Source organism: Erythrolamprus reginae, chromosome Z (assembly GCF_031021105.1).
Source record: "Erythrolamprus reginae isolate rEryReg1 chromosome Z, rEryReg1.hap1, whole genome shotgun sequence".
Lineage (NCBI taxonomy): Eukaryota > Metazoa > Chordata > Lepidosauria > Squamata > Dipsadidae > Erythrolamprus > Erythrolamprus reginae.
This window is the reverse complement of record NC_091963.1, coordinates 43,478,259-43,503,101: the sequence shown is the minus strand read 5'-3', so window position 1 is coordinate 43,503,101 and position 24,843 is coordinate 43,478,259. Positions and strand designations below refer to the sequence as shown.

Genomic DNA, 24,843 nt, shown 5'->3' with positions numbered 1-24,843 from the left:
TGAATGAGGTCATCCAGGAAATGTAATCAGTGCTGTATCATTGTCACTACATCCTAGACGTTTGTATTGTAGAACACTGCCTGCTTCTATGACCTAATTTACGGCACCATTAACACATCTGTTTTAAAAGTTACTGCATACATCATACATACCATTAATGCCCTTTCCCACACTAATATTCCAAACCATCAACTTTTTGCTTCATGAAGGTAAATGTCAAAATTAGTAGAACAATGCATGGTAGCTGATAGTTTGCTCGCATGTCCATATGTCTCATGTATGTTTGCATGGCATGTTGAAGGACTTCCAAAATAACCGCTGCCAATCCTATTTGTGAAAGGAATGAAATGGGTGCCTGAAATCTTAAGACTCCCAATTTGCTCATGTTGCCTCCAGTTAAAGAAAAAAAAAAAGATTCCAAAATTTTGAATGGGTTTGGAGAGAAAAAAAAAAGGGGGGGGACTAGAAAATATATTTGGTATTTTTTATACTCCCCCATCAACTCCAGTATTGTGGAAATATGAGGAAAACTAATGGAGGAAAAATAAGTAGGAGGAAACCCAAGTAAAATACCAAGGTTGTAATCCTGGTACTGTATTTACTTTTTATGGTTTTTACTTTTATAGCATTCTTGCCATGTCCTCAATGTACCAAAAAGGAAATAAATCATTCTTGCTTTATAAGACCTTGAAAGTTTTATTACACATATATGTTACACATATAGAATATAGTATAACGGCTATAAAAATGAATTGCCATGAATGGCCCCTGGAGGGGCTGAGTGGCAAAAAGGATTCGACAGAAAAAAAATTGTCTCACAGGCTCACCACTTTTTGTATCTGCACAGACAACACTTGTAAGTACGGCTAAGGATTCTGACAGACAGGGACGACTTAAAATAGTTACCCAACTTTTCTGAACATTAGTTTTCAACCTTAGCAATTTTAAGGTATGTGGATTTCCCATGCAAGAGCAAGAAAGATGATTAGGGGACTGGAGGCTAAAACATAAAAAACATTTACAAGAATTGAGTAAAATTGAATGATGTAAAATGGAAAGAAGGACAGGATAGCAGTCTTCCAATATTTGAGAGTCTGTCACAAAGAAGAGAAAGTTAATTTATTCTCCAAAGCAGTTGAAGACAGGATAATATTTTTTTAAAAAATGGTTGCAAACAAATTGCAGACAGATCCGATTTAGCACTAAGGAATTATTTCCTGAAGTGATAATAATGAACCAATGCCTTGCCTCCAGAAATTGTAGGTTTAGTTTAGTTTAGTTTAATCAGATTTGTATGCCGCCCCTCTCCGCAGACTCGGGGCGGCTCACAGCAACAGCAATACAAGACAAATCCAATATTAAATTAATTTTAAGAACACCACAAGTTAAAAACCAATCATACACACTAGCATACCATACACAAATTTTATAAGCCTAGGGGGAAGGAACATGTCAATTCCCCCATGCCTGACGACAGAGGTGGGTTTTAAGGAGCTTACGAAAGGCTAGGAGGGTGGGGGCAACTCTGATATCTGGGGGGAGTTGATTCCAAAGGGTCGGGGCCGCCACAGAGAAGGCTCTTCCCCTGGGTCCCGCCAAACGACATTGTTTAGTTGACGGGACCCGGAGAAGGCCAACTCTGTGGGACCTAACTGGTCGCTGGGATTCGTGCGGCAGAAGGCGGTCCCGGAGATATTCTGGTCCGGTGCCATGAAGGGCTTTATAGGTCATAACCAACACTTTGAATTGTGACCGGAAACTGTTCGGCAACCAATGCAGACTGCGGAGTGTTGGTGTGACATGGGCAAATTTAGGAAAGCCCATGATAGCTCTCGCAGCTGCATTCTGCACGATCTGAAGTTTCCGAACACTTTTCAAAGGTAGCCCCATGTAGAGAGCGTTACAGTAGTCGAGCCTCGAGGTGATGAGGGCATGAGTGACTGTGAGCAGTGACTCCCGGTCCAAATAGGGCCGCAACTGGTGCACCAGACGAACCTGGGCAAACGCCCCCCTCGCCACAGCTGAAAGATGTTTCTCTAATGTGAGCTGTGGATCGAGGAGGACGCCCAAGTTGCGGACCCTCTCTGAGGGGGTTAGTGACTCCCCCCCCCGGGTGATGGATGGACAGATGGAATTGTCCTTGGGAGGCAAAACCCACAGCCACTCCATCTTATCCGGGTTGAGTTTGAGTCTGTTGACACCCATCCAGACCCCAACAGCCTCCAAGCACCGGCACATCACTTCCACTGCTTCGCTGACTGGACAAGGTGCTCCATACTGGAGGTATTTAAGGAGAGATTAGACAGCCATTTGTCTTAAATGGTATAGATCTGATCAGTAATGGGCAGCCAAAATTTTTACTGCCACACTGTGGGTGTGGCTTATTTTGTGGGTGTGGCTTAATGGTCATGTGACTGGGTGGGAATGGTTTGCTGGCCATGTGACCAGGTGGGAGTGGCTTGAACAATCATCATCGTTCAAGTGCTCCCCTCCAGCCTCATGCAGCCACCTCCCACCTGAGTTGCAAGCAAAAGGCATGTGTGGAAGCGGCGCTGGCAGCATTTATGCTTTTGGCAACACCTGTTTGCCTAGCTATCCAGCCTGAGGTGGGGGGGGGGGCGGCGACCCAGGAGGGAGAGGGCAGGAAATGCCTCCACTTACAATCTTGTCAGTTGTAAGTGTCACTCGTTGGGGTGACAATTTGCTTCGTGTTTCCTGCGCTCTCCTTCCTGGGTTGCCTCCCCACCTCAGCCTGAGTAGCTAGGTGAATGGGTGATGCCATAAATGCTGCCAGCACCATTTTCAACCATGCCTTCTGCTTGCAACTCAGGTGGGAGGTGACTGCATGAGGCTGGAGGGGAGCCAGACAGGAGAGAGGGAAGCTCGTCTGAGGCCAGGAAGGAGGAAAGAGGAAAAAAGCAAGGCGTGCAGATGCAGCAGCAGCAGGGAAAAAAAGGATAGCCGAGATGAGACCAGTAATCCAGGAAGTGAGAACTGCCGATCAGCTGGAGCTGTGCACATATCTTCATTTCCACCAGTGGAACTGCGTTCCACCCAGTCCTGTGTGCTGCTCATCCCTGGATCTGCTGCTTGAGCAAAGGGTTTATTTTTACTTACTTACTTACTTACTTACTTACTTACTTACTTACTTACTTACTTACTTACTTACTTACTTACCTACCTACCTACCTACCTACCTACCTACCTACCTACTTACTTACTTATTTAGTCCAATACATAATACATATAGTAGAGAATAGACATGAGGTAATATATATAAAGAAAAATATAAAAATAGAGGAAGATATATGAAAGGAAGAAAATATATATGATATATGAGATAAAGGAAAGACAATTGGACAGGGGATGAAAGGCACACTAGTGCACTTATGTACGCCCCTTACTGGCCTCTTAGGAACCTGGAGAGGTCAATCGTGCATAGTCTAAGGAATGTTGGGGGTTAGGGGTTGACACTATTGAGTCTGGTAATGAGTTCTACGCTTCGACAACTCGATTGTTAAAATCATATTTTTTACAATCAAGTTTGTACCAGTTAATATTAAGTTTGAATCTGTTGTGTGCTCTTGTGTTGTTGTGGTTGAAGCTGAAGTAGTCATTGACTGGTAGGATGTTGCAGCATATGATCTTGTGGGCAATACTTAAATCGTGTCATTCTAATCTTTCTAGACCCAGGATTGTTAGTCTATTTTCATAGGGTATTCTGTTTCGAGTGGAGGAGTGAAGAGCTCTTCTGGTGAAATATCTTTGGACGTTTTCAAGGGTGTTGATGTCCGAGATGTGGTATGGGTTCCAGACAGATGAGCTGTATTCGAGGATGGGTCTGGCAAAAGTTTTGTAGGCTCTTGTGAGTAGTGTGAGATTGCCGGAGCAGAAGCTGCGTAGGATCAGGTTAACAACTCTAGAAGCCTTTTTGGCAATATTATTGCAGTGGGCTTTAGCACTCAGGTCATTTGATATTAGTATTCCAAGGTCTTTTACTGAGTGTGGGTTGGCTGTGAGAATTTGTTTATTCAATTTATATATAAGGTTAGGATTCTTTTTGCCGATGTGGAGGGTAGAGCATTTGTTGGTTGATATTTGAAGTTGCCAGGTGTTAGACCAATCTGAGACAAAGTAGAGGTCTTTTTGGAGAGTAAATGTGTTGTCCGTGGTGTTGAAAAATTTTACATCGTTGGCAAAAAGAACACAGTTGCTTTTGATATGATCACAGAGGTCGTTGATGTAGAGAATGAAAAGAGTAGGACCTAGTACGCTGTCCTGGGGAACACTACTTTTGACAGGGACGGCGGTGGAAATGGCGCTTCCAATTTTGACAACTTGTTGCCTGTTTGACAGGAATGCAGTAATCCAGCTGTGGAGGAATCCTGAGATGCCATAGGATTTGAGTTTTAGGACTAGAAGACCTTCAAGCCCCATTCCAACTCTGTTACTCTGGGTAGTTATAGGACTTAAAACAGTTTGGGTACAAACTGTGGTTAAATATACTGCTAAATTAGAATGGCAGTTTGGTTTCGAGCAGGGGTGTCAAATTCACATCATCATGGCAGCTTCACATGATGTATTGGGATTTTCCCTCCCCTTGCTAAACCAGGCACGGCATGGCCAGCATGTTACATATCCAACCCATGAACCCTGAGTTTGACAACCTTGGTCTAGAGATTAAGGCATCATGCTAGAAAATGAGACTTCAACTTCTACCTTAGTCACAATGGTGGGGTTCAATTTTTTTTTACTACCGGTCCTTTGGGCGTGGCTTGATGGTCATGTGAGTGGGTGGGCGTGGGCGGGCAGCCATGTGAGTGGCCAACTCAATGTCATTCCCCTCCAGTTGCATGACCCCCTCAAGCCACACCTGCCCAGGTTTTGTAGCTCCTGTTGTTTTTTGTGGTAAATGGGTAGTGTGACTGGGTGAGCATGGGCAACTTAGAAAAATTTTCCTTAGTCCAACTTACCATAAAATAGCACTATTCCAATATTTAGAATATAATAAAATAATAGAGTTGGAAAGGATCTTGGAGATCTTCTAGTCCAATCCCCTGCCTAGGCAGAAATCCCTACACCACTTCAGACAAGTGATTATCCAATCTCTTCTTTAAAACTTCAAGTGTTGGATCATTTATAACTTCTGGAGGCAAGTTGTTCCACTGATTAATTGTTCTGTCAGGAAATTTGAGGGGCTCTTACAAAAATGAGGGAGTCAAACTATTTTCCAAAGCACCAAAAGACACAAGAAGTAATGGATGGAAACTAACCAAAGAGGAAAGCAAGCTAGGATTAGGGAGAAATTTCCTAAGAGTGAGACCAATTAACCAATGGAATACCGTATTTTTCGCTCCATAAGACGCAGGTTTTTTCCTCCCAAAGTAGGATGAAAAATCAGCCCTGTCTTATGGAGCGAAGATGCAGGCAGGGAGGGGGGGGAGGCGCTGGAGCAGAGGGGGGGCGGCGATATCCCAGCAGCCAGCTTCCAAGCTGCATTCGCCTTCCTCCGCCGGCGCCAGCCGGAGCGAGCTGCTGGGCTGCGCGTGGCGGGAGAAGCCCGGACAACGCCGGAGCGCTGGGCAGCACTACCGCCGCCGCCGCGGGGAGAGGCGGGCATGTGGGCTGGCGGCATTGGGCTTGTGGAAAGTCCGGGGGAAGCTCCAGCGACTCCCCTTTCGTGGCTGCTGTTGAGGCGGCAGCGGCGTCCGCCTCCGGCGCGCGGCTCTCTCTCCATTCTTCTCTTTCCCCCTCTCGGGCTCCGAAATGCGGCAGTGGGAAGAGGAAACGAGGCGCAAGGCAGCGCGTCTGCAGGAACGGGTGGTGGGGAGCCGTTGTTGTCCTCATGGCGCAAAGCCACACAGTCCCGGATCGCTTGCTTCCCCGGCCAGCAAGCCGGCTGCCTGGGAAAGCGTTTTTCAAATGCGCTGTTATTGTAATAAATATTTTAGCCCACTTTTTGGCTCAAAATATTTTTTTTCTATTTTCTTCCTCTAAAATCTAGGTGCGTCTTATCAGCAGGTGCGTCTTATACAGCGAAAAATACGGTAGCTTGTCTTCATAAGTAGTGGGTGCTCCATCACTAGAGGCTTTCAAAAAGAGTGAGGAAAGCACACCCCACAAGGACAATGCAAAAAAATACTAACACAATGCAAAAAACTTATAACAGCCATTCCCTTTTTAAAAAAGCAAACATAACAGCTGAGAAGGAAAACTAAGAGCAGCTGCTCAGGTTAATTGAAAGCCTGGCTGTGCCTCCAAAACCCAAATAAACAAGTAGAGAAAAACAGGTATAAGACAGAAGCCAAATCAAATTTCTTGCAGAATATAGAACTGTAATGAACAACATTACACTATCTGGTTCTGTGATTTCTTCCCCCAACCAGGGCCGCCATCAGGAATTTTGGGGGCCCATACAGCCTAAGTGTCTGGGCCCCCCTCTCTTCAGCCCTTCCTCTCTCTCTTCCTCTCTCTCTTTCTCCTTGCCTGTTTCTTTCTCTCTCACTCACTCTCCCTTTTGCTATCTCTCTCTCTTGTACACCTCACTGCCACCTTCCCCATTGCAGCTCTCGGATGGCGGGAAGGGGTCCTGCGAGAGAGCCCCTCCCCCCCACCGAAGGGAGTCCCCCCTTCCCAGAGTTAAGAGGGGGCCCTCTCTCAGGTTTGAGTGGAGACACCTCCCCCAAGGTGAAGGGAATGCAAAACTTCCACGCCGGCCCTTTCCCCCCGTCTCTCGAAGCAAGTGGTGCTGCATTTGAGCACATGCAGAGTGTGCGCCGTTTCACATACCCTGCACTCCCAACCATCTGTGCGGCCAACTCACCTGGGAAGAGGGGCGGCCGTCCGCCTTGCGGGAAGAGGCGAAGGGTGGTGACCTGGAGGCCGGCAATGCCATGTCTTCCTTGGGGTCGCCCTCTCCAAATTCTCTTTCCGGCAGCGCTGTGGGAGGCCTGGCTGGCAGCAGAGAGTGTCTTAAAAGACGCGCCCAGCTAGCGCGCAGGCCAATGACGCGATCGGAGGAAATACCTCTCTGAGGCGGAGGGGGCCCCCTCGGGGGACGTACAGGGATCCCTCCTGCCTCATCAAGGAGGCCTCCATTGACCTCCCCTAGAAAAGGAGCAGCGCCAGAGTTGGGACGGAGCGGAGGAAGGCGCTCCAATTGAAGCAGCCACTGGTTTTCGGGCCGTGGCGAATCCATATCCGGCAGTACTGCGCCTGTGCGAGGAGCTGGAGCTCGGCCCTGCTCACTGGGCACAATGACTGCTGCGGGTGCCAGGGGGCCAGACATGGTGGCGGGCCAAAACAGCCCCCCCAATTTTTCAATTTGGCCGGGCCCCTGACGCCAGTAGCAGTAATACTGGCCTATCGGCGGCCCTGCCCCCAACCCTAAACCTTTTAACTTTAGACTTTCTACAGTCAACCTCACCATATTTTTAAGAGGTCTTATGCATGGGTGTGCGCATAAGCACACCATTTTGTCTACTGTTCTTGTCTCACTTTCCTATTGTCATATTTATTGTCAAATTTACCTGTACCTACTTTGCTCTTACCAATACCTGTTCTCTTGTACATATTTTGACAAACCAACAAATAAATAAAATAAATATGGGAAAACATCAGACTGAGCCAGAAGCAGAGTTGGCTTGCTACCAGTTTGGTAGCTGACTGCGCACCAGATTGTGCAATTTGCACATGACTGCTCCAGTGCTGGTCCTTCGGATGCCATATTTTTTCTTTAATTTTGGTATTTTTTTCCCTGCACATGTGCAAAAGCAATATCTAGCGAGGAAAACATGTGTCAGATTTCAGCTATTTTTTGCTTACGCGAATGTGTGGAAGCAAAATATTGCCAAAGTCTTGCTTGTGCATGCATCCCCTCATAAAATTTTGGCACATTTTTGGTTCCTGCACATGTGCGGAAACAAAATCACACTGGGAGTGTGCACATGAACATGAGATTCCCCATGCTGTGCACCGGTAGCAGCAGGTAAGAGGAATCTACCTCTGGCTACAAGGTGAGAAAACTAGTAGTTGGGAGAATTTTCGAGGTTTTGTATTATTAAGCATATTTAAATCTAGAAAGAATATTCTTTCACACATGCTTTGAATTCTCTGACGGTCCCAAATAATCTAAAGTATCTACAGCAGTATCTTCCTTGGGAGCAGTTTCATGCATGTATAGCCTACCAATTCTAGAACTGATTGGAATACTTAGGAAAATTAAAGATCAGTTAGAAGGAATAGAGCAGTGATGGCGAACCTATGGCACAGGTGCCACAGGTGGCATGCAGAGCCATATCTGCTGGCATATGAGCCTTTGCCAATCTCAGCTCCAATATGCATGCGTGTGCCAGCCAGCTGACTTTTGGCTTGCACAGAGACTCTGGGAGGGCCTTTTTGGCTTCCAGACAGCCTCCGGGGGGAAAGCCTTTGGAGCCTAGGGAGGGCGAAGCACGAGCCTACTGGGTCCACCAGAAGTTGGGAAACAAACTATTTCATCCTCCAGAGGGTCTCCAGGGGGCAGGGGAATCTGTTTTTGTCCTCCCCGGGCATTGAATTATGGGTGTGGACACTCGCGAATGCATGATAGCGCACACACACACCCTTTCAGCACCCAAGATAAAAAAAGGTTTACCATCACTGGAATAGAGGAATTAGGGATACATAAAATGGAAACCAGGGCTTCTCATTAAGCACTGTATCATGTAACTATAGTCACTGAGTTCATACAACACACAATGTTATGGTTTGCACAGTGTTCAGTTATTGTAACATGTTTTACAAATCACAGCAACAGCTGTGCATGTTGGCCTAATACATGTTGAGTCTTTCAATAGCTTTTTATTCTTTTGTCAACTAATTATAATCCTTTCAAAACATACTGTATTTGTGATTTTTGCAAAACTACTACAGCTGCTTTGAAAACTGTTCTTGGCTATTTCTGCAAGCACATTAATCTTTGCTGTCCATGCAGCTATGTCTACACATGCACTGATAAGGAGAAACGGCTTCTGAAGACTAGAAAAGTTCCTTGCAAAAAGGAAGGAAGGTTTGGTGAAGTGCTTTATTTGCTCCAATGCATCTTCAAGTGTGTCGCATAGACCTAATGATCCACAGTTCCTATATTCAGTCTGGCTTTGTAAAGTTCATCCATCACATCTCAACACCCAGCTAAACTATTTTAGTTAGTGATGTACTTAATGCCCTTTAGCCCAGTATTCTAGCCTTCATTTCTTTACAATCATCTGGATGTTATCCAAAGAGCCAACATAACAACCCTGATAATTGTGTCCCATTTAATAAATGACAGCTAAATACTTAGTTGTATTAGTGGGTTGTATCACACGTGGTAACTTTTATCCATTTATTGCTATGGTTTTATTTGACTGTTAATACTATGTGCAATTCTCCTGGGAAAGCGTGAATTCTGAAGAGTAGCATACCAAGAAGCCACAACGTTCGACATTCAGCACACCACTGCTCCTTCCGAGCCCCTTCCTTTGACATTTGTTTGTTCCCGTCGTAGCAGTTGAGGAAAAACAGCGTCAAAAGGGGAGGGGCCACGAGAGTGGGGAAAGGTGGAGGCCGTAAGAAAGATTAGGTTCCTGGCGCATTATCTGCACCTGAGCGGTAAACACCTTATCCTGAGTATTTTGGTCAGGGAATCTACGTTCGCGCACAATTTGTTTTTCGTGGTGGTGAAGAGCAATGCACGCGCGGGGTTCTTTCGTTTTTCCTTCCCAAATCCCGTGAGGAGGGGAAGGAAGAGGAGGACGCCGCCGCCACTGCTGCTGTTGTTGCGGGCAATTCATTTGCCTGAAAGTCGTGTTTTGCATAACAAGAGAAAGGTGTGCGGACAAGCGCTGAAGCAGCGGGGGAGGAGGCTTCTCCAGCAAGTAGCATGCGTGGCTGGGAGCTCCGCTAAGATGCAACCTGCGTGTGACAGGGCCGACTCGCTGCTCCATGACCGTAACGCCACAGACACCAGAGGCCAGGAGCAGCAAGCGCAATTGCGGCAGAAGCTGAGGGAACTACCGACGCTGCTCCGGAGTGGGCTCACGCTGCGGAGAAAGCGCTCAGACGGTGGAGACCGGGTGAGTGAATGACGACGGGGCCCGCGTGCTCCCAAGAATTTACTCGTCTCTGTTACAGGGCTTGGCCTCAGCAAGCCAGCGGGTGACTTGGTACCCAAGGAAGAAACCCTCCCTCCTCTCCCTATGTGTGCTGTGGAGCATTTTGCACTTTGCTTCTTTTTAAAGATCCCCTACCCGAAATCGATACCCTGTTATTCGTGCATAACTACCACGAAAAAAAAAATTGAATGGACAGTAATGGTGTAAGAGAGTCGTTTTCTCTTAAACTCCAGCCTTTAATCTGCCTGTGCCATAAAACCCTGCCTTAAATTCGTGTGAGATTTGCAAAGACCATGTAATCTATGTAGCATGTAAAGTTTAGTGTGTGTGTGTGTGTGTGTATTGACCTGAGTTCGCTGAAATTAGGCATCCACAGCTGGAATAGAGGCCATATTGCAGAGCAGATGTGAGGAGATAATGCAGTTCTTCGGGAATAATAGTTCACTCGATCAGATAGATTTGCAGCTGTGGGTTATGCACCACAGAATTAAATGAAATTGTATCCTAAGTAAACACAGATTGTATCCAACAATGTAACATTTTTTTAAAAGAATGGCTTTGAAGCCTGAGCTGGGAGAGTGTTGAAACAGCCTTGGAGTTTAATCAATTTATCAAGGCACTAAAATTTAGCTGGCTAAATATAATAGTTTTGCATTTCTAGTCAGTTTCTTGATTCAGTGGAATATTTACTGTCATTATTTACACTAAAACAAGTCACTTAATCTGTGAGGTACATCCTTATATATTGATACTTTTAAGTGATTTACCATTTAACCTTATATATAATTGCTAAGGTTATCCATTGCAATGGTTAGTCTTCCTAATCAAACCCAGCCTTTCATATAAGATAGATGGATAGATAGATAGATAGATAGATTTATTTATTTATTTATTTATTTATTTATTTATTTATCCAATACACAAATACATAGGAAGAAAAATAGACATGTAGTAATATATATAAGGGTAAAGTGAACTTAGAGGAGAGGACACATGAAAGAAAGAAAATATATATGATAAGTGAGAGAAAGAAAAGACAATTGGACAGGGGACGAAAGGCACACCAGTGCACTTATGTACACCCCTTACTGGCCTCTTAGGAACCTGGAGAGGTCAATCGTGGAGAGTCGAAGGGAGAAATGTTGTGAGTTAGGGGTTGGCACAATTGAGTCTGGCAATGAGTTCCATGCTTTGATAACTCAATTGTTGAAATCATATTTTTTACAGTCAAGTTTGGAGCAGTTCGTATTAAGTTTGAATCTGTTGCGTGCTCTTGTGTTGTTGTGGTTGAAGCTGAAGTAGTCATTGACTGGTAGGACGTTGCAGCATATGATCTTGTGGGCAATATTCAAATCGTGTTTTAGGCGCCGTAGTTCTAGGCTTTCTAGACCCAGGATTGTTAGTCTATTTTCGTAGGATATTCTGTTTCGAGTGGAGGAGTGAAGAGCTCTTCTGGTGAAATATCTTTGGACATTTTCAAGGGTGTTGATGTCTGAGATGTGGTATGGTTCCAGACAGATGAGCAGTAGTCTAGGATGGGTCTGGCAAAAGTTTTGTAGGCTCTTGTGAGTAGTGTGAGATTGCCTGAGCAGAAGCTGCGTAGGATCAGGGATATACAGTAAAGGAATGCAAATTAAATGTGAGTTGCCAGCTTGAAGAAGCCTTGATGCAAATATTCTGTGAACAGAATATGCATGGATTAATCATGAATGTGAGCAACATGCCTAGAATTAGGAATTGTAACTGGTTGGTAAAGTCAGTATCAGTAGTAAACAGAGTAGTCTGAAACTATTAATGGCTACTTTTATATTTTGCTCCATGATTTATGTATACTGTACATAGCAGTCCTAGATTAACTACCACATTTCAGCCCTATTGAGATGATTGTTAAGTGAGGTTTGCCCAATTTTATGACTTTTTTTTTAGCCACAGTTAAGTGAATCACTGCAATTGTTAAGTGAATCTGGCTTTCCCATGAACTTCACTGGCCTAACGGTTGCAAAAGAGGGTCACAGAAAAGCAGATGATACTCCAGTTGTCATAAATAGTAGTCAGTTGCCAAGCACCTGAATTTTAATCATATGACTATAGGGATGCTGGAAAGTACCTGAGGTTTGTGGACAAAAACAAGTATCATCTCTCACTGACTAGAGATGTAGGGTTGAACTTGAGCAGTGAAATCTCTGGAGCCACATCTTGCCTTTCCCTCCTAGATGAATCACGCACATGTTGCACTTTGCATTATTCTCCTGTAAGATAAATGGAGGATGCTCCTAATATGATGTTTCCTCTCAGCAGTTTTCATAGGCATGTCTAATGAAACTGAGAATTGAAAAGTTTCCTATCTAGATGAGAAATCCTTCATTTAAATATCAAGTTTCTAAGAAGTCAAATCCATGCATCCATGAGCATGCTATTGTGTTTGAAATACACATTTTTTTTATTTTTAAAGAAAACTGAGTACAGTGTTCCCTTGTCTCTTTTCGGTTCACCTTTCGCGGCTTCGGGGCATTGCAGGTTTTTAAGAAGACCGGCAGGCATGCACAGTCAGGGACTCCTGGTGTCTGCTGGAACTGGCGGTGGGGTTCCACTGTGGGTGAATGGCTGAGTGGGGAGGGGGGGAAGGCCTTGGCAGCTGGGATTCTAGGGCTGCCCGGGGGTCGGGAGGCTATGGCGGAGTCAAGGGGGAAGAGGAAGGCTCACCATGTTCTGCCTCAGTGGCTTTTCTGATCTGGAAGGATGAGGGGAAGCAAGGCAGGCATCTCATTTCTTCCCCTCCAGATCCCTGAACACTTTCAAGGAGGCGGCTGCAGCGGCCAAGGGCATTGTGCAGTGAGCGGCAGAGAGGCGCCTTCTCTCTTGCCCGACTGTCTTTGGGGGAAACGCGAAGTGTGCTTAGGTGGACTTGTAAGCCCGTGGTCTCCCTCTCATCACCTTAGATGTGCCAGACTCCAACTCCCATTGGCCCCTAACTTGGGACTAAGAATGGTAGGAGCCGAAGCCTGGCCCGCCTGGGATTTTTGGAGGAAGCGGGCAACCCCCTGCCCAGAATGTCGCAGAAAATCCTACTTCATGGATTTTTGTTTATCGTGGGTGGAACGTAACGCCTGCGATAAATGAGGGAACACTATAATTACCTAATCCACATGGAAATCAACAGAAAGCAAGCATTTATCAACTTAAAGGGGAAGATAATACAATTTTTAGAAACAAATGATTATATGCCATCCAATTGCTATCAACTGAACATATAGATCAGGGGTGTCAAACTGGTGGCCCATGGTCTGGATACGTCATGTGCAGGCCATACCTACCCCAGCTCCGTGAATAGAAAAAAAAATGTGAAATGTCACATAATGGCAACATGACATGCCGAGTTTGACACCTGTGATATACCGTATTTTTTGGAGTATAAAATGCCCTTTACCTCCTCCCTAAAAGAGGGTGGAAATGTCAGTGTGTCTTATACACAAAATACAGCCATTTTTTGCCCTTCGAAACCCCACCCCGCTTATCCCATTTTCCACAAAAATTGGAAGCGCATAGGCTTTGGGAGGCATGCATAGTGCTCCTGGGGACTTGGGAAGGGCAAAAATAGGATGCATGGGGGATTCGGAAGGCCAAAATCAGGCCCATTCCTTGCGCACAGGATTTGGGAGACCAGAGTGCTCCTGGGGGCTGGGGAGGGTAAAAACAGGGTCATTCATTCATTCATTCATTCATTCATTCATTCATTCATTCATTCATTCATTCAATAGGCTGCCCAACTCTCTAAGGACTCTTGATGGCTCACAACATCTAAAAAACAATATAAAAAGACAGTTTAAAACTCATTAAAAAAAACCATTCATATCTTTTTGTGGCCAGATCTAGGTGGTACCTGCGTTGATCAAAGGCCTGCAAGCAGAGCCAGATTTTCACAGCTTTCCAGAGGCCAGTAGGGTGGGGGTAGTAAGGATCACAGGAAGTAGCTGGTTCAAGAGAGCCAGAGCTGCCACAGAGAAGGCCCTCCCCCACGGCCTGCCAGCCGACACTGTTTAGCTGATGGGAGCCAGAGAAGGCCAACTCTGTGGGCTCTTACCAGTCACTGGATCAGAAGGCAGTTTTGAAGATAGTCTGGCCCTCAGTCATGTAGGTGATAACCAACACTTTGAATTATATCCAGAGACTGATTGGGAGCCAGCGTAGCTTGCGGAGCGATGGTGTGATGTAGGTGTACCAAGGTGCATCCACAACAGCTCGTATGGCTGCATTCTGGACCAATTGTAGTTTCTGAACACTTTTCATGGGTTCAGGAGGCCAAAAATGGGCCTATTTTTTCAAAAATGGGATGCACCGAGGTTTTGGGAGGGCTGGAGAGTGCTCCTAGAGGCCAGGGAGGGCAAAAACTTTTTTTCTTGTTTTTCTCTTTGAAATCTTGATGTACCTTATACTCTAGTGCATCTTATAGTCTGAAAAATACAGTAAATAGTCCTTTTGTAGAATGATCTGTCCCCAATTTGAGCCATTGGATCTTCAGCAATATTTCAATTGCTATAATTAACTCCACCATGCTCCAGATATCTTTTATTTTCTTTTATATATTTCAGTGTTACAATTTCTTGATGGTTTAGTGTTTTGTATAATACATCCCAAACATTTGTGAAAATTTTGATTGATTTATTACATAATTTGTTTGTCTTCTTAGTTATCCATGGAATTATTGGGAGTCCCCATCACCAGAATTGAAAAATCTTATAGAAACAATGGAATTGAATCAGAGTATTGTCAAGTCTGGAGTAGATGGTATACCTGGTTTGAGAATAGAAATATAACTATGGAATAAGAATTATATAATATTATGTATAAGTTTGATGAGTGTATTGTATATTTGTATAAGTAATATAATTACAAGAAGTGCATAATCTATATAAATAAACATGTAAATGTCAGTTTGTTCATGACCTCTATCTCCGAAAGTTCTTCACCAATTGCTTTGAAATGTCAACACAGCATGGCATTCAATTACAACCCTTTTTATATACCAAAATTATGTAGATGTCACACGTGTGAAAGGTAAAAATTGGTGAAAAACATAGGCTTGGCTGGTGACAAACATAGATGCTGCGTTTTCATTGGCTGGTGAAAAAGATAGGAGGCACTGGTCATAATTTGAACTAATGAGAATGGTCCATTTATATGGAGAAACAGGGCGTTGCTTGACATGGAGACTGGTGACAAACATAGGTGCATTTTGATTGACTGCTGAAAAAGATAGGAGCCGCATTTTGATTGGCTGGTGATAATTTGAAACAATGAGTGGTTCTCAACCTTTCTAATGTTGCAACCCCTTAATACAGTTCCTCATGTTGTGGTGACCTCCAACCATAAGTCTAGTACCAATTCTCCCAACAGAGCTTTAAGCTGATTGGCAGGAAGGTCAGAGGGACACCCTCACTGTAAACACCTAATTGTTTGGATTGTAAAAATATGTTTCAAGGTGCCAGAATAGAAGTTTTAGTTCCTAACACCATGGAAAATTTGTCTTTTCTGATGGTCTTAGGCAAACCCTTGTGAAATGGTGATTCGATCTTCAAAAGGGTCCTGATGCCCAGGTTGAGAACTTTAGGGGAAGATGGTCATGGCCTTGGTGCAAAAAAAAAAAAAATATTGGAGCCCTCTGCTATAGAAGGCATAGTTTCTTGGGAACATTTAATGGAAGGGACGTTCCATATGCAGTCACATGACGATACATTTCAGGACTACATTGCTTAGCAATAGAAGTTCTGGTCCCAATGGCCATTATACAACATGGTGACTAAGGACTATTAGCAAAAGTATTATGTTAAGTAGTCCTTTGCAATAGTGGTAGCTGACTTTTAGAAGGCAATTCAAGAAGGAGAAAGAAAAGACAAAAAATATGAAAATCATGTGGTGGCTGACCTAAAATGATAGGTTGCTAAAAATTCGATTAATTGATAATTAGGAGCATTTACTACTTTAATGTAATGCTTAATGAAGGGCTATTTATAAAAGTGAATGGATTTTTAATTTTAAAAGTGTTGATAAAATCAGTTTTTGGGTCAAGGGACCTCAAAAGTCTCTGGAATTTAGAGAAGAATTAAGCATTTGTTTTAAAAAGTGTAGTACAGTGTTCCCTCAATTTTTGCGGGTTTGAACTTCACGAATAGCCTATACCATGGTTTTAAAAAAAATATTAATTAAAAAATACTTCATGGTTTTTTTCCTATACCACGGTTTTCCCCACCCCTATGACATCATGTGTCATTGCTAAACTAATAATTTTTGCAAATAAATAACAAAAATAATAATTATTGTTAATAAATAATTATGTTTATAAATATCAGGATCACTGTGTCTTATTCAATGGTGAGTACCAGTAATAATGGTGAGTAAATGGTTGTTAAGGGAATGGGAAATGGTAATTTAAGAGTTTAAAGTGTTAAGGGATGGCTTGTTATACTGTCCATAGCCAAAAATGGTGTGTTTACTTCCGCATCTCTACTTCATGGAAATTTGACTTTCGCGGGCGGTCTCGGAACGCATCCCCCGTGGAAATCGAGGGAACACTGTACTACAAAAAGAACTTCAGTATTTTATACGCAAAACATCAGTGCCAAGTGATTGGTAATAAATGTTTTTATTTATCTTAGTTGGTTTGAATTATTCCTCATTCCTATACTTTTTAATTTTTTATACAGATTGCATCTAGGAGAATTTCAAATCCTTATGTGGAAAATCCTCCTAATAAGGTACTGTTACTGTTGTTTCTATATTTGTATTCTTATACAAACTTAAGTCACATTCCTTCATTGTTTTGAGCTACAGTGATACCTCATCTTATGAACCCCTCATCATACAAACATTTTGAGATACGAACCCGGGATTTAAGATTTTTTGGCCTCTTCTTCCGAACTATTTTCACCTTACGAACCCACCGCCGCTGGGATGCCCTGCCTCTGGACTTCTGTTGCCAGGCGAAGGCTCCCCTCATTGGGAAACCCCACCTCTGGACCATCCATTGCCAGCGAAGCGCCCATTTTTGCGCTGCTGGGATTCCCCTGAGGCTCCCCTCCATGGTAAATCCCACCTCCACAGCATCGCAAAAACACCGAAGTCTGGAGTGGGGTTTCAAGGATGTCAGTGTTTTTGCGATGCTGCAATTTTGCTGAGGCTTCCCTCACTGGGAACCCCCACCTCTGGACTTTCATTGCCAGCGAAGTGCCCATTTTTGTGATGCTGGGATTCCCCTGCTGGGATTCTCCTGCAGCGTTGCAAAATCACGGACGTCCGGGGGTGGGGTTTTCCATGGAGGGGAGCCTCGAGGGAATCCCAGCAGCGCAAAAACGGGCGCTTTGGCTGGCAAAAGGGGTGAGTTTTGGGCTTTCACACATTAATTGCTTTTCCATTGATTCCTATGGGAAACATTGTTTCGTCGTACAAACTTTTCACCTTACGAACCTGTCCTGGAACCAATTAAGTTCGTAAGACAAGGTATCACTTTATAGAAATGCAGCAGCATTAACTGTGTGAAAAGAAATTTTAATATATCATTATTACTGATTACTAAAACCATATTTTAAAAGGTAAATGAAATTAAAAGGCACTAGTTTGCTGTGTCTTGCAACTTTTATCTAGTTGTAATGCTATATATATATATATTATCTTCCTTTAGATTTATGGAGAGGATGCCGTGTGTGCTGGAAGAGCTCTCAGAAATGTTTTTCTGTTGCAAGCTTCTGCTCTGATAAAAGATAGAATGTCTATGATGGGACTTTGCAGGTAACAGTGGTTTTTTTTAACTAAACATCATTTCTGCTTGCTCCTTCACTCACTTGCCTTGAATCTGAATTAGTCACCATGCATTCCTGGTTTGGCTGATTTCTTTCCAGGTTGATACTTCTTAATCCAAAGCATTCCTATGATGAAGTGTAAAAACAAAACAGAATACAGTGGAACCCCGACATAAGAGCTGCTCTACTTAAGAGCAACTCGAGATAAGAGCTGGGAGGGGAGAGATATTTTTGTTCTACTTACAAGCCCAAATTCGAGATACAAGCGCCAAGGAGCTGTCTCCTGAAGCCAAACGCTAACTTCCGCGTTCGGCTTCAGGAGACAGCTGCGAAGCGGTGCGCGTGTTTTAAAAGGTTGCAGCCGGCCTGGGGGGCTCGGGGGGGTGCTTGCAGCTTTCTTTCTTGCTCTTTTTCTTTCTCTCTTTTACCTTCCCTTCCTCTATTTCTTCTTTTCTTTCTCCTTCCCACCTTCTTCCCTCCCTCCCTCCCTTCACTCATTCCTCTCTTACTCTCCCCTTTCATAAGTTTCCTTGCTTCCTTCCTCTGTTTCTGTCCCTTCCCTCTTTCCTTCCTTCCTTCCCACCCTCCGTCCATTCATTCACCCATTCCTCTCTTGATCGCTTAAAGCCGGTCCCTGGTGCAAAAAGGGTTGGGGACCTCTGTCCTACAGGATTGGGTGGCAGAGAAGTTGAACATATGTAAATTTAAAAGTTTAAGAAAGTTTACAAGTTAAGTGAAAGAAACTTCATTATTCATTTATATGTACATGTACATTTCTTCATTAAAAACATGTCTTTCTGCATAATTTAGACTAACTTTGTGAGTTTTTTGAGGGCTGGAACCAATTAAAATTATTTACATTAATTCCTATGGGGAAAAGTCGTTCGAGATAAGAGCTGCTCGACTTAAGAGCCCAGGTCCGGAACGAATTAAACTCGTATCTCGAGGTACCACTGTATACCAGAACTTGGGCTATAGTTTCAATGTCCACAGAGGCCCAATCTCAGCTTGTATGGTATTTTTTTGGTATTAACCCACCAACACTGCTGTAGGAAGTGTGTTGCAATATGCTATGGTTACTTTTTCTTGGATTGTGATATATCACTGCTTTGAAAGGGGAAGTTTGCTGAAATAAATGTTTTTGGGAAAAGCAATCCTATCTTATTGGTTTCAAGATGTTTAATATGTTGCTAAGTGCACCAAGTTCACAAATCTCCTTGCCTTCTGTAAGAATTTGAAAACACATTTAGGTCGCCAGGCTTGGGGACATTAAACCCCAGACTCTTCCCAATGAATGTATTCGGTGTGATAGTATGTATGTGACTCTGATTTTAAATGTTTAGTTTTTAAGATAATTTTTAAATTAATTATTCTATTAATTGGCCTAGAAATGTTTTACTTATTGTATCTTTTTACCAAAATGTTGTAAGCTGCCCCGAGTTCACGCACGAATCCCAGTGACCGATAAGGTCCCACAGAGTTGGCCTTCTCCGGGTCCCGTCAACTAAACAATGTCATTTGGCAGGCCCCAGGGGAAGAGCCTTCTCTGTGGCAGCTCCGGCCCTCTGGAACCAACTCTCCCCGGAGATTAGAACTGCCCCCACCCTCCCTATCTTTCGTAAACTACTCAAGACTCACTTATACCACCAGGCATGGGGGAGCTGAGATATTCCTTCCCCCTAGGCCATTACAATTTATGCATGGTATGTTTGTGTGTATGTATGTTTGGTTTTATAATAAGGGTTTTTAGTTGTTTTAGTATTGGATTGTTACATGCTGTTTTTATCATTGTTGTTAGCCGCCCCGAGTCTACGGAGAGGGGCAGCATACAAATCCAATAAAGAAAGAAATGAATGAATGAATAAATAAATACCCAATAAATAAATAAAATAAATAAATCATACCTCATCATTAGAAGCACTTCCCTGAAGAAATCAAGATACTAGAATTTTTGTGAGATAGTCTGGGAATCAAAGTCAAAGGCACATTTTATTTTATTTATTTATGTTTAAATCAGCTTTATTGGCAATGTAGTTTTCATAGTCTTTGTTGTGCACTTTTAAGATTCTACTTTATTTATTGGCTGCCAACTAGTGGTCATTCAGATATTTGCAGCTTGTAATAAATATGAAGACTGATAATGTGAAACTCCAATTTAAATCTGGAGAAATTGAATATGGCAGGGAAAAATTGCAGCATCCTTCATTAGAATAAAGAAACATATCCTGAAGAAATAAAAATAATGGTATCAGCATAGAAATATTAGTAGAAGGCAGTGGTGGATCTTCTAGCCAGAGCAGGGGTGGGCTACTGCCCGAATGGGGAGAGGATGCAGTGGGGTAGCGAAAATGGAGCCCCGCCCCAGAGCACCCAATTTGATGTTGAAAGAAAATGCAGGGCGTCCTGCATAAAGATGTTGAAAGAAAATGCAGGGCGTCCTGCATAAACTACGGTCACAGTGTGGTAGTAAAAATTTTGGTAGCTCTTCATTGAGCCAGAGCTATATAAAAGGGGAGATAATAGTTGAAAAATTAAATATGTTCGCTTGAATTGAAAAGCATTGTTTAATGTTGGAATTGAAAGATTGGTTTAAGAAGGTTCTGCAAATATCTGTAAAAAAAAATCACAGTGTGGAAGCAAAGAATTAGTCTTTTCCTGTGTGAGTTGAACCAGAAGACCTCCAAGGTCCCTTCCAACTCTGTTTTTTATGTTAGCTTAGTTTTCATAAAGATTTTTAGAGATGAGTCATATTAGTTTCCATTCTGTTTGATTAATTTAATTAATTATAATATGTAAAATATAATTGATTATAATATATTTAAGCCATTTTTTATGTAGAAATCTTTACTACCAGAAACACAAATGGAACACAAATATCATTTTCATTTTCTTCTTCCCAATAAAAACAAAGATTTGAATCAGAAATAGACAAAAATATTCTACTTTTAATAATTTAACATTAATCAGTATGTTAAAGTAATAATACAGCCTTTTAATGTTATAATTTCTTGGAAAGAATACTCCAATAGATTTAGAAATATATTTTAAATGAGAATGATAAACTTGATCAGTTTTGTATAATTTTGAAATTTGGCTTTTATTTTTTGAAAGGATCAGTTTCATTTTGACTATATATTTTTATTGGATCAATGTTAGCAGTTTATTCTCCGTGCTAGAGGAGACAGCATCCAGGAATAGGTTAACTCCATCCATTATCCAGTAGGACTGAGTCTGCAAAGTAGATGACACACCTCCTCCTCTTGTGTCTTCCGTTTTTTAGACTCAGTTTTATCTTGGACAAGATGTTTTGCAGAACTCCCATGCCCAGATTGCTCTTCGAGAGCAATTCTGTTATTTGTATTTATTCCAGCAGTATGTGTGCGTGAGTGATTCAACTTTCTGGCGTGAAGGGCTTACCTGATCCTGCTGAGACCTGCTTCAGTGGCAGTTAGGTTGCTGGCTGGCAATCCTAACAGGGCAACACTCACAGGAGTTGGCTTCTCCAACATGCTGACCCTCTGGGCTTAATTTGTGGCCATAGTCTAATGGGTCAAGCTGTCAGCTGGCAACACAAGCCTTGCTCTGCAGTGCTTTGAGGGCTAATTGATAGTGGAAGAAGAGCCTGCAGGAAAGCTGCACCACCATTTTGGGGGATGAGTTTACTCGAACCTATACGGCTACATCCAGTTCTAAGCTAGTCTTCTATCCCAGGGCTCTGGGAGCTGGCATTATCCTCTGCCTGTGCTCTGGGTGCACTAAGCTGATTTAGATTGTAGTGCACAAGCTTAGCTCTGCAGCTACACGCCGAAGGGGATTGGAAGCTGCCATTTTGGCTGCAGAGTCAAGACTCCATTTTGCTTCTTCCTTGTGGATGATCCAGCCCAGATCCACATGGGCCAGGCAGTTTTGCCAGCATCTCCCAAATTTGGATTCTGCTCTAGCCTCAGCTATTTTACCAGAACAACTTCCTTCCAATTACCATTTTACAGGTATATTTCCTTTGCTTTCCCTGTTTAAATTCAATTACTTTTTTTTAGTAATTGAATTTAAACATGCCTGGGATAAACATATATCCATCCTAAGATAAAATACAGGAAACAGTATAAGGGCAGACTAGATGGACCATGAGGTCTTTTTCTGCCGTCAATCTTCTATGTTTCTATGTTTCTTCTATGTTTCCCTTGAGGAGCCAAGTGACTGTAATTCAAAATGGCGGACACCACTTCTAGAGAGGCAGCCATTTTAGAGGAGACCTCAGCTTCTGCCTCTACAGGCGGCAGAGCACTTCAACCGGGCCTCCCAAAGGAAAGCTGCTTCAACGGGATCTCGCTCCAGCAGATCCCATAAATCATCCAAGAGGGTAGATAAACAAGTCCAGACAAGGCACAAGGTTATTGAAAAAATATATATCCAAGGCCCAAAAGACCACAGTAAAAAAGTCCAGTCATCATCAAGGGTTTTAGCCTTCAGGCTCTCTTTTCCCTTCTCTCCTCCCAGGGGAATGAGATCAGATGCCTTGGAACCTCACAGGCAGCTGCTTTGTCTCCAGATCAACAATTGGAGCTACCATTTGGTTTGCCCGGCAACAGTGAGGGGTTATTAGGCTCCATGCCAACATCTAGAGAATTGGTTTCCACTGGGGCCCAGCCCCATCTCCACAGGTCTTCTAGGGCTGGTGACATTCTAGAGCCTCACTGCTTTGGCTAAGGCAGTTATAGGACATACTGGCAAATGACATGTGGTCCCACCAAAATCTGAACAGTGTTATGGTGGCTTCAGAATTTTTCATGGACACCATGCTTAAAGCAGCTTATTTTGTGGTCAAGGCCATTGGATCTTCAGTGGCCTCCAGACACCTCTTATGGCTATGATAGTGGCAGACTGATGCTCGTAATAAGTGGTGCTTGATATTATCTCCCTTTTCAGGGATCAAGTTAGGGAACTCTCTTGAGCCCCTGCTAGTGAACTCCCAGGACAAACGAAAAGTTTTGCCTTCCATTTCCTGTAGATAAGGTTATGGCCTGTCCCTTATTTTTGTCCTTCATCTTTTTGAGGGAAGGAGGGCAGTTTTAGACTGCAACAATAACCAAATGCCTTTCTTCCCAGGCAGTCAGCTGCAGGTCAAGCAAGGCAAACAGATTCAAAGGTAACCTCCCAATCCTTCTGGGAGGAGGAGATTCCCCTACCAATGTTAGGGTTGTACACCCAATACTCCCATTGTGGGTCAATAGATCTTTTTTCCAACCAATGGATGTTCAATATATAAACAAGCTAACAATAAACGTTTGTTTGTATTGAAGTATTATAGCTTTAAGAAGTAGTATTGTAAATTGTCATAAGAGGGAGCCAGAAGGCATGCTTCTCTCTTTCTGTTCTTTGTGTTCTTTCTGCTGATTCACTGTGACTGATGTAGTAAGCTCTGTGTGTTTGATGTTAGTTTGATGCATTTGTAACATGTAATGTATGTCTGATATGTAAGACAAAGATAGGCTTGTAATATTATTATTGTATTGAGAGATGATTTAAATGTATATGACCCGACTGTTAAACTTGATTGTGCTATTTCTAAAATAAACACTATTTTATACACTTTAATGTATCTGTGTTGTATGACTGAATAATTACTCATATCGCCTGGATATCTATTGGAATTCCACATTTTACTCTATGCATGTCCTTGATAATTCAAGGGTTCTGCACATTCCTTAACAAGGGGCTTGCTCCTAATACTATTCAAAGGCAGGTGGCAGCCCTGTCTTCTATTTTGACTTGTGGAGCTAAGGATTCCTTATCACAATATCCCATGATTCACTAATTGTGAAGCATGGAGCATCAATCTATGTCCACCTGTGGTACATCGTTATTCCACATGGGACCTAATGAAGATCCTCATCTCGCTCATTCGGAGTCCATTCGAGTCATATAAGGTGGTGTTCCTCGTGTCTGTAACATCTGTATGCAGGATATCAGAGTTGGCATCTCTACCTATCCAATCAGATCTTTGTGTATTCCACTCTGATAGAGTGGTTTTACAAGTGAAACCTACATTCCAAAGATTAACTCTTGATTTCACAGAGCCCAGAACTGACCTTCCTAACATTTGCCCTCAACTGACTCTTAAGTTGGAATGGACATGGTATACATTGGATGTGTGAAGGGCCCTGAAGATTTACATTTCAAGGACCTCATATTTTAGACAGTCAGAGTCCCTTCTGATCTCATTTCAGCCTTCTATCTTGAGATCTAAGATCTCCTCACCCACCACGGGGAGGTGGAACAGAATGTTAATGTAAGTCAGGACCAGACACCAATCCAGGTGGGGCTGGATACTGTCTCCACATCTATGAGAAGGTAGGACCAATGCCCCTTTTTCCTGCAAGCAGTATCCAGGAATGGGACATACCAAAGCTGGCTGTCCTATAGAGAAGGTGCAGCCAGATCCTGTGCCTCAAATCAGATCAAATACGTTGAAGCTGCCTCAGCCAATGCATAGAAGTCCAATTTATAGTTTATTTATTTATTTTTATGTATTTATTCATTTGTCCAATACACAAATACATAGGAAGAAAAATAGACATGTGGCAATATATATGAGGGTGAAAGTGAACTTAGAGGAAAGGATATATGAAAGGAAGAGAATATATAAGATATGTGAAAGAAAGGAAAGACAATTGGACAGGGGACGAAAGGCACACCAGTGCACTTATGTACGCCCCTTACTGGCCTCTTAGGAACCTGGAGAGGTCAATCATGGAGAGTCTAAGTGTTGGGGGTTAGGGGTTGACACAATTGAGTCCGGTAATGAGTTCCACGCTTCGATAACTCGATTGTTGAAATCATATTTTTTACAGTCAAGTTTGGAGCGGTTTGTATTAAGTTTGAATCTGTTGCGTGCTCTTGTGTTATTGCGGTTGAAG

General features: G+C 43.0%; 1 protein-coding gene across 1 annotated transcript in view; it reads left to right on the top strand.

Moving 5' to 3' along the window:
* Positions 1 to 9,576: 9,576 nt before the first annotated feature.
* The window catches only part of RAPGEF5 (Rap guanine nucleotide exchange factor 5), a 136,248-nt gene continuing 120,981 nt past the window's right edge, over positions 9,577 to 24,843 (top strand). The window contains exons 1-3 of the mRNA XM_070729049.1: positions 9,577 to 10,094; positions 16,835 to 16,885; positions 17,809 to 17,915. Coding sequence (XP_070585150.1) covers positions 9,927 to 10,094; positions 16,835 to 16,885; positions 17,809 to 17,915 — 326 coding nt within the window. The 5' untranslated portion in view covers positions 9,577 to 9,926. The remainder of the gene's footprint in view (positions 10,095 to 16,834; positions 16,886 to 17,808; positions 17,916 to 24,843) is intronic.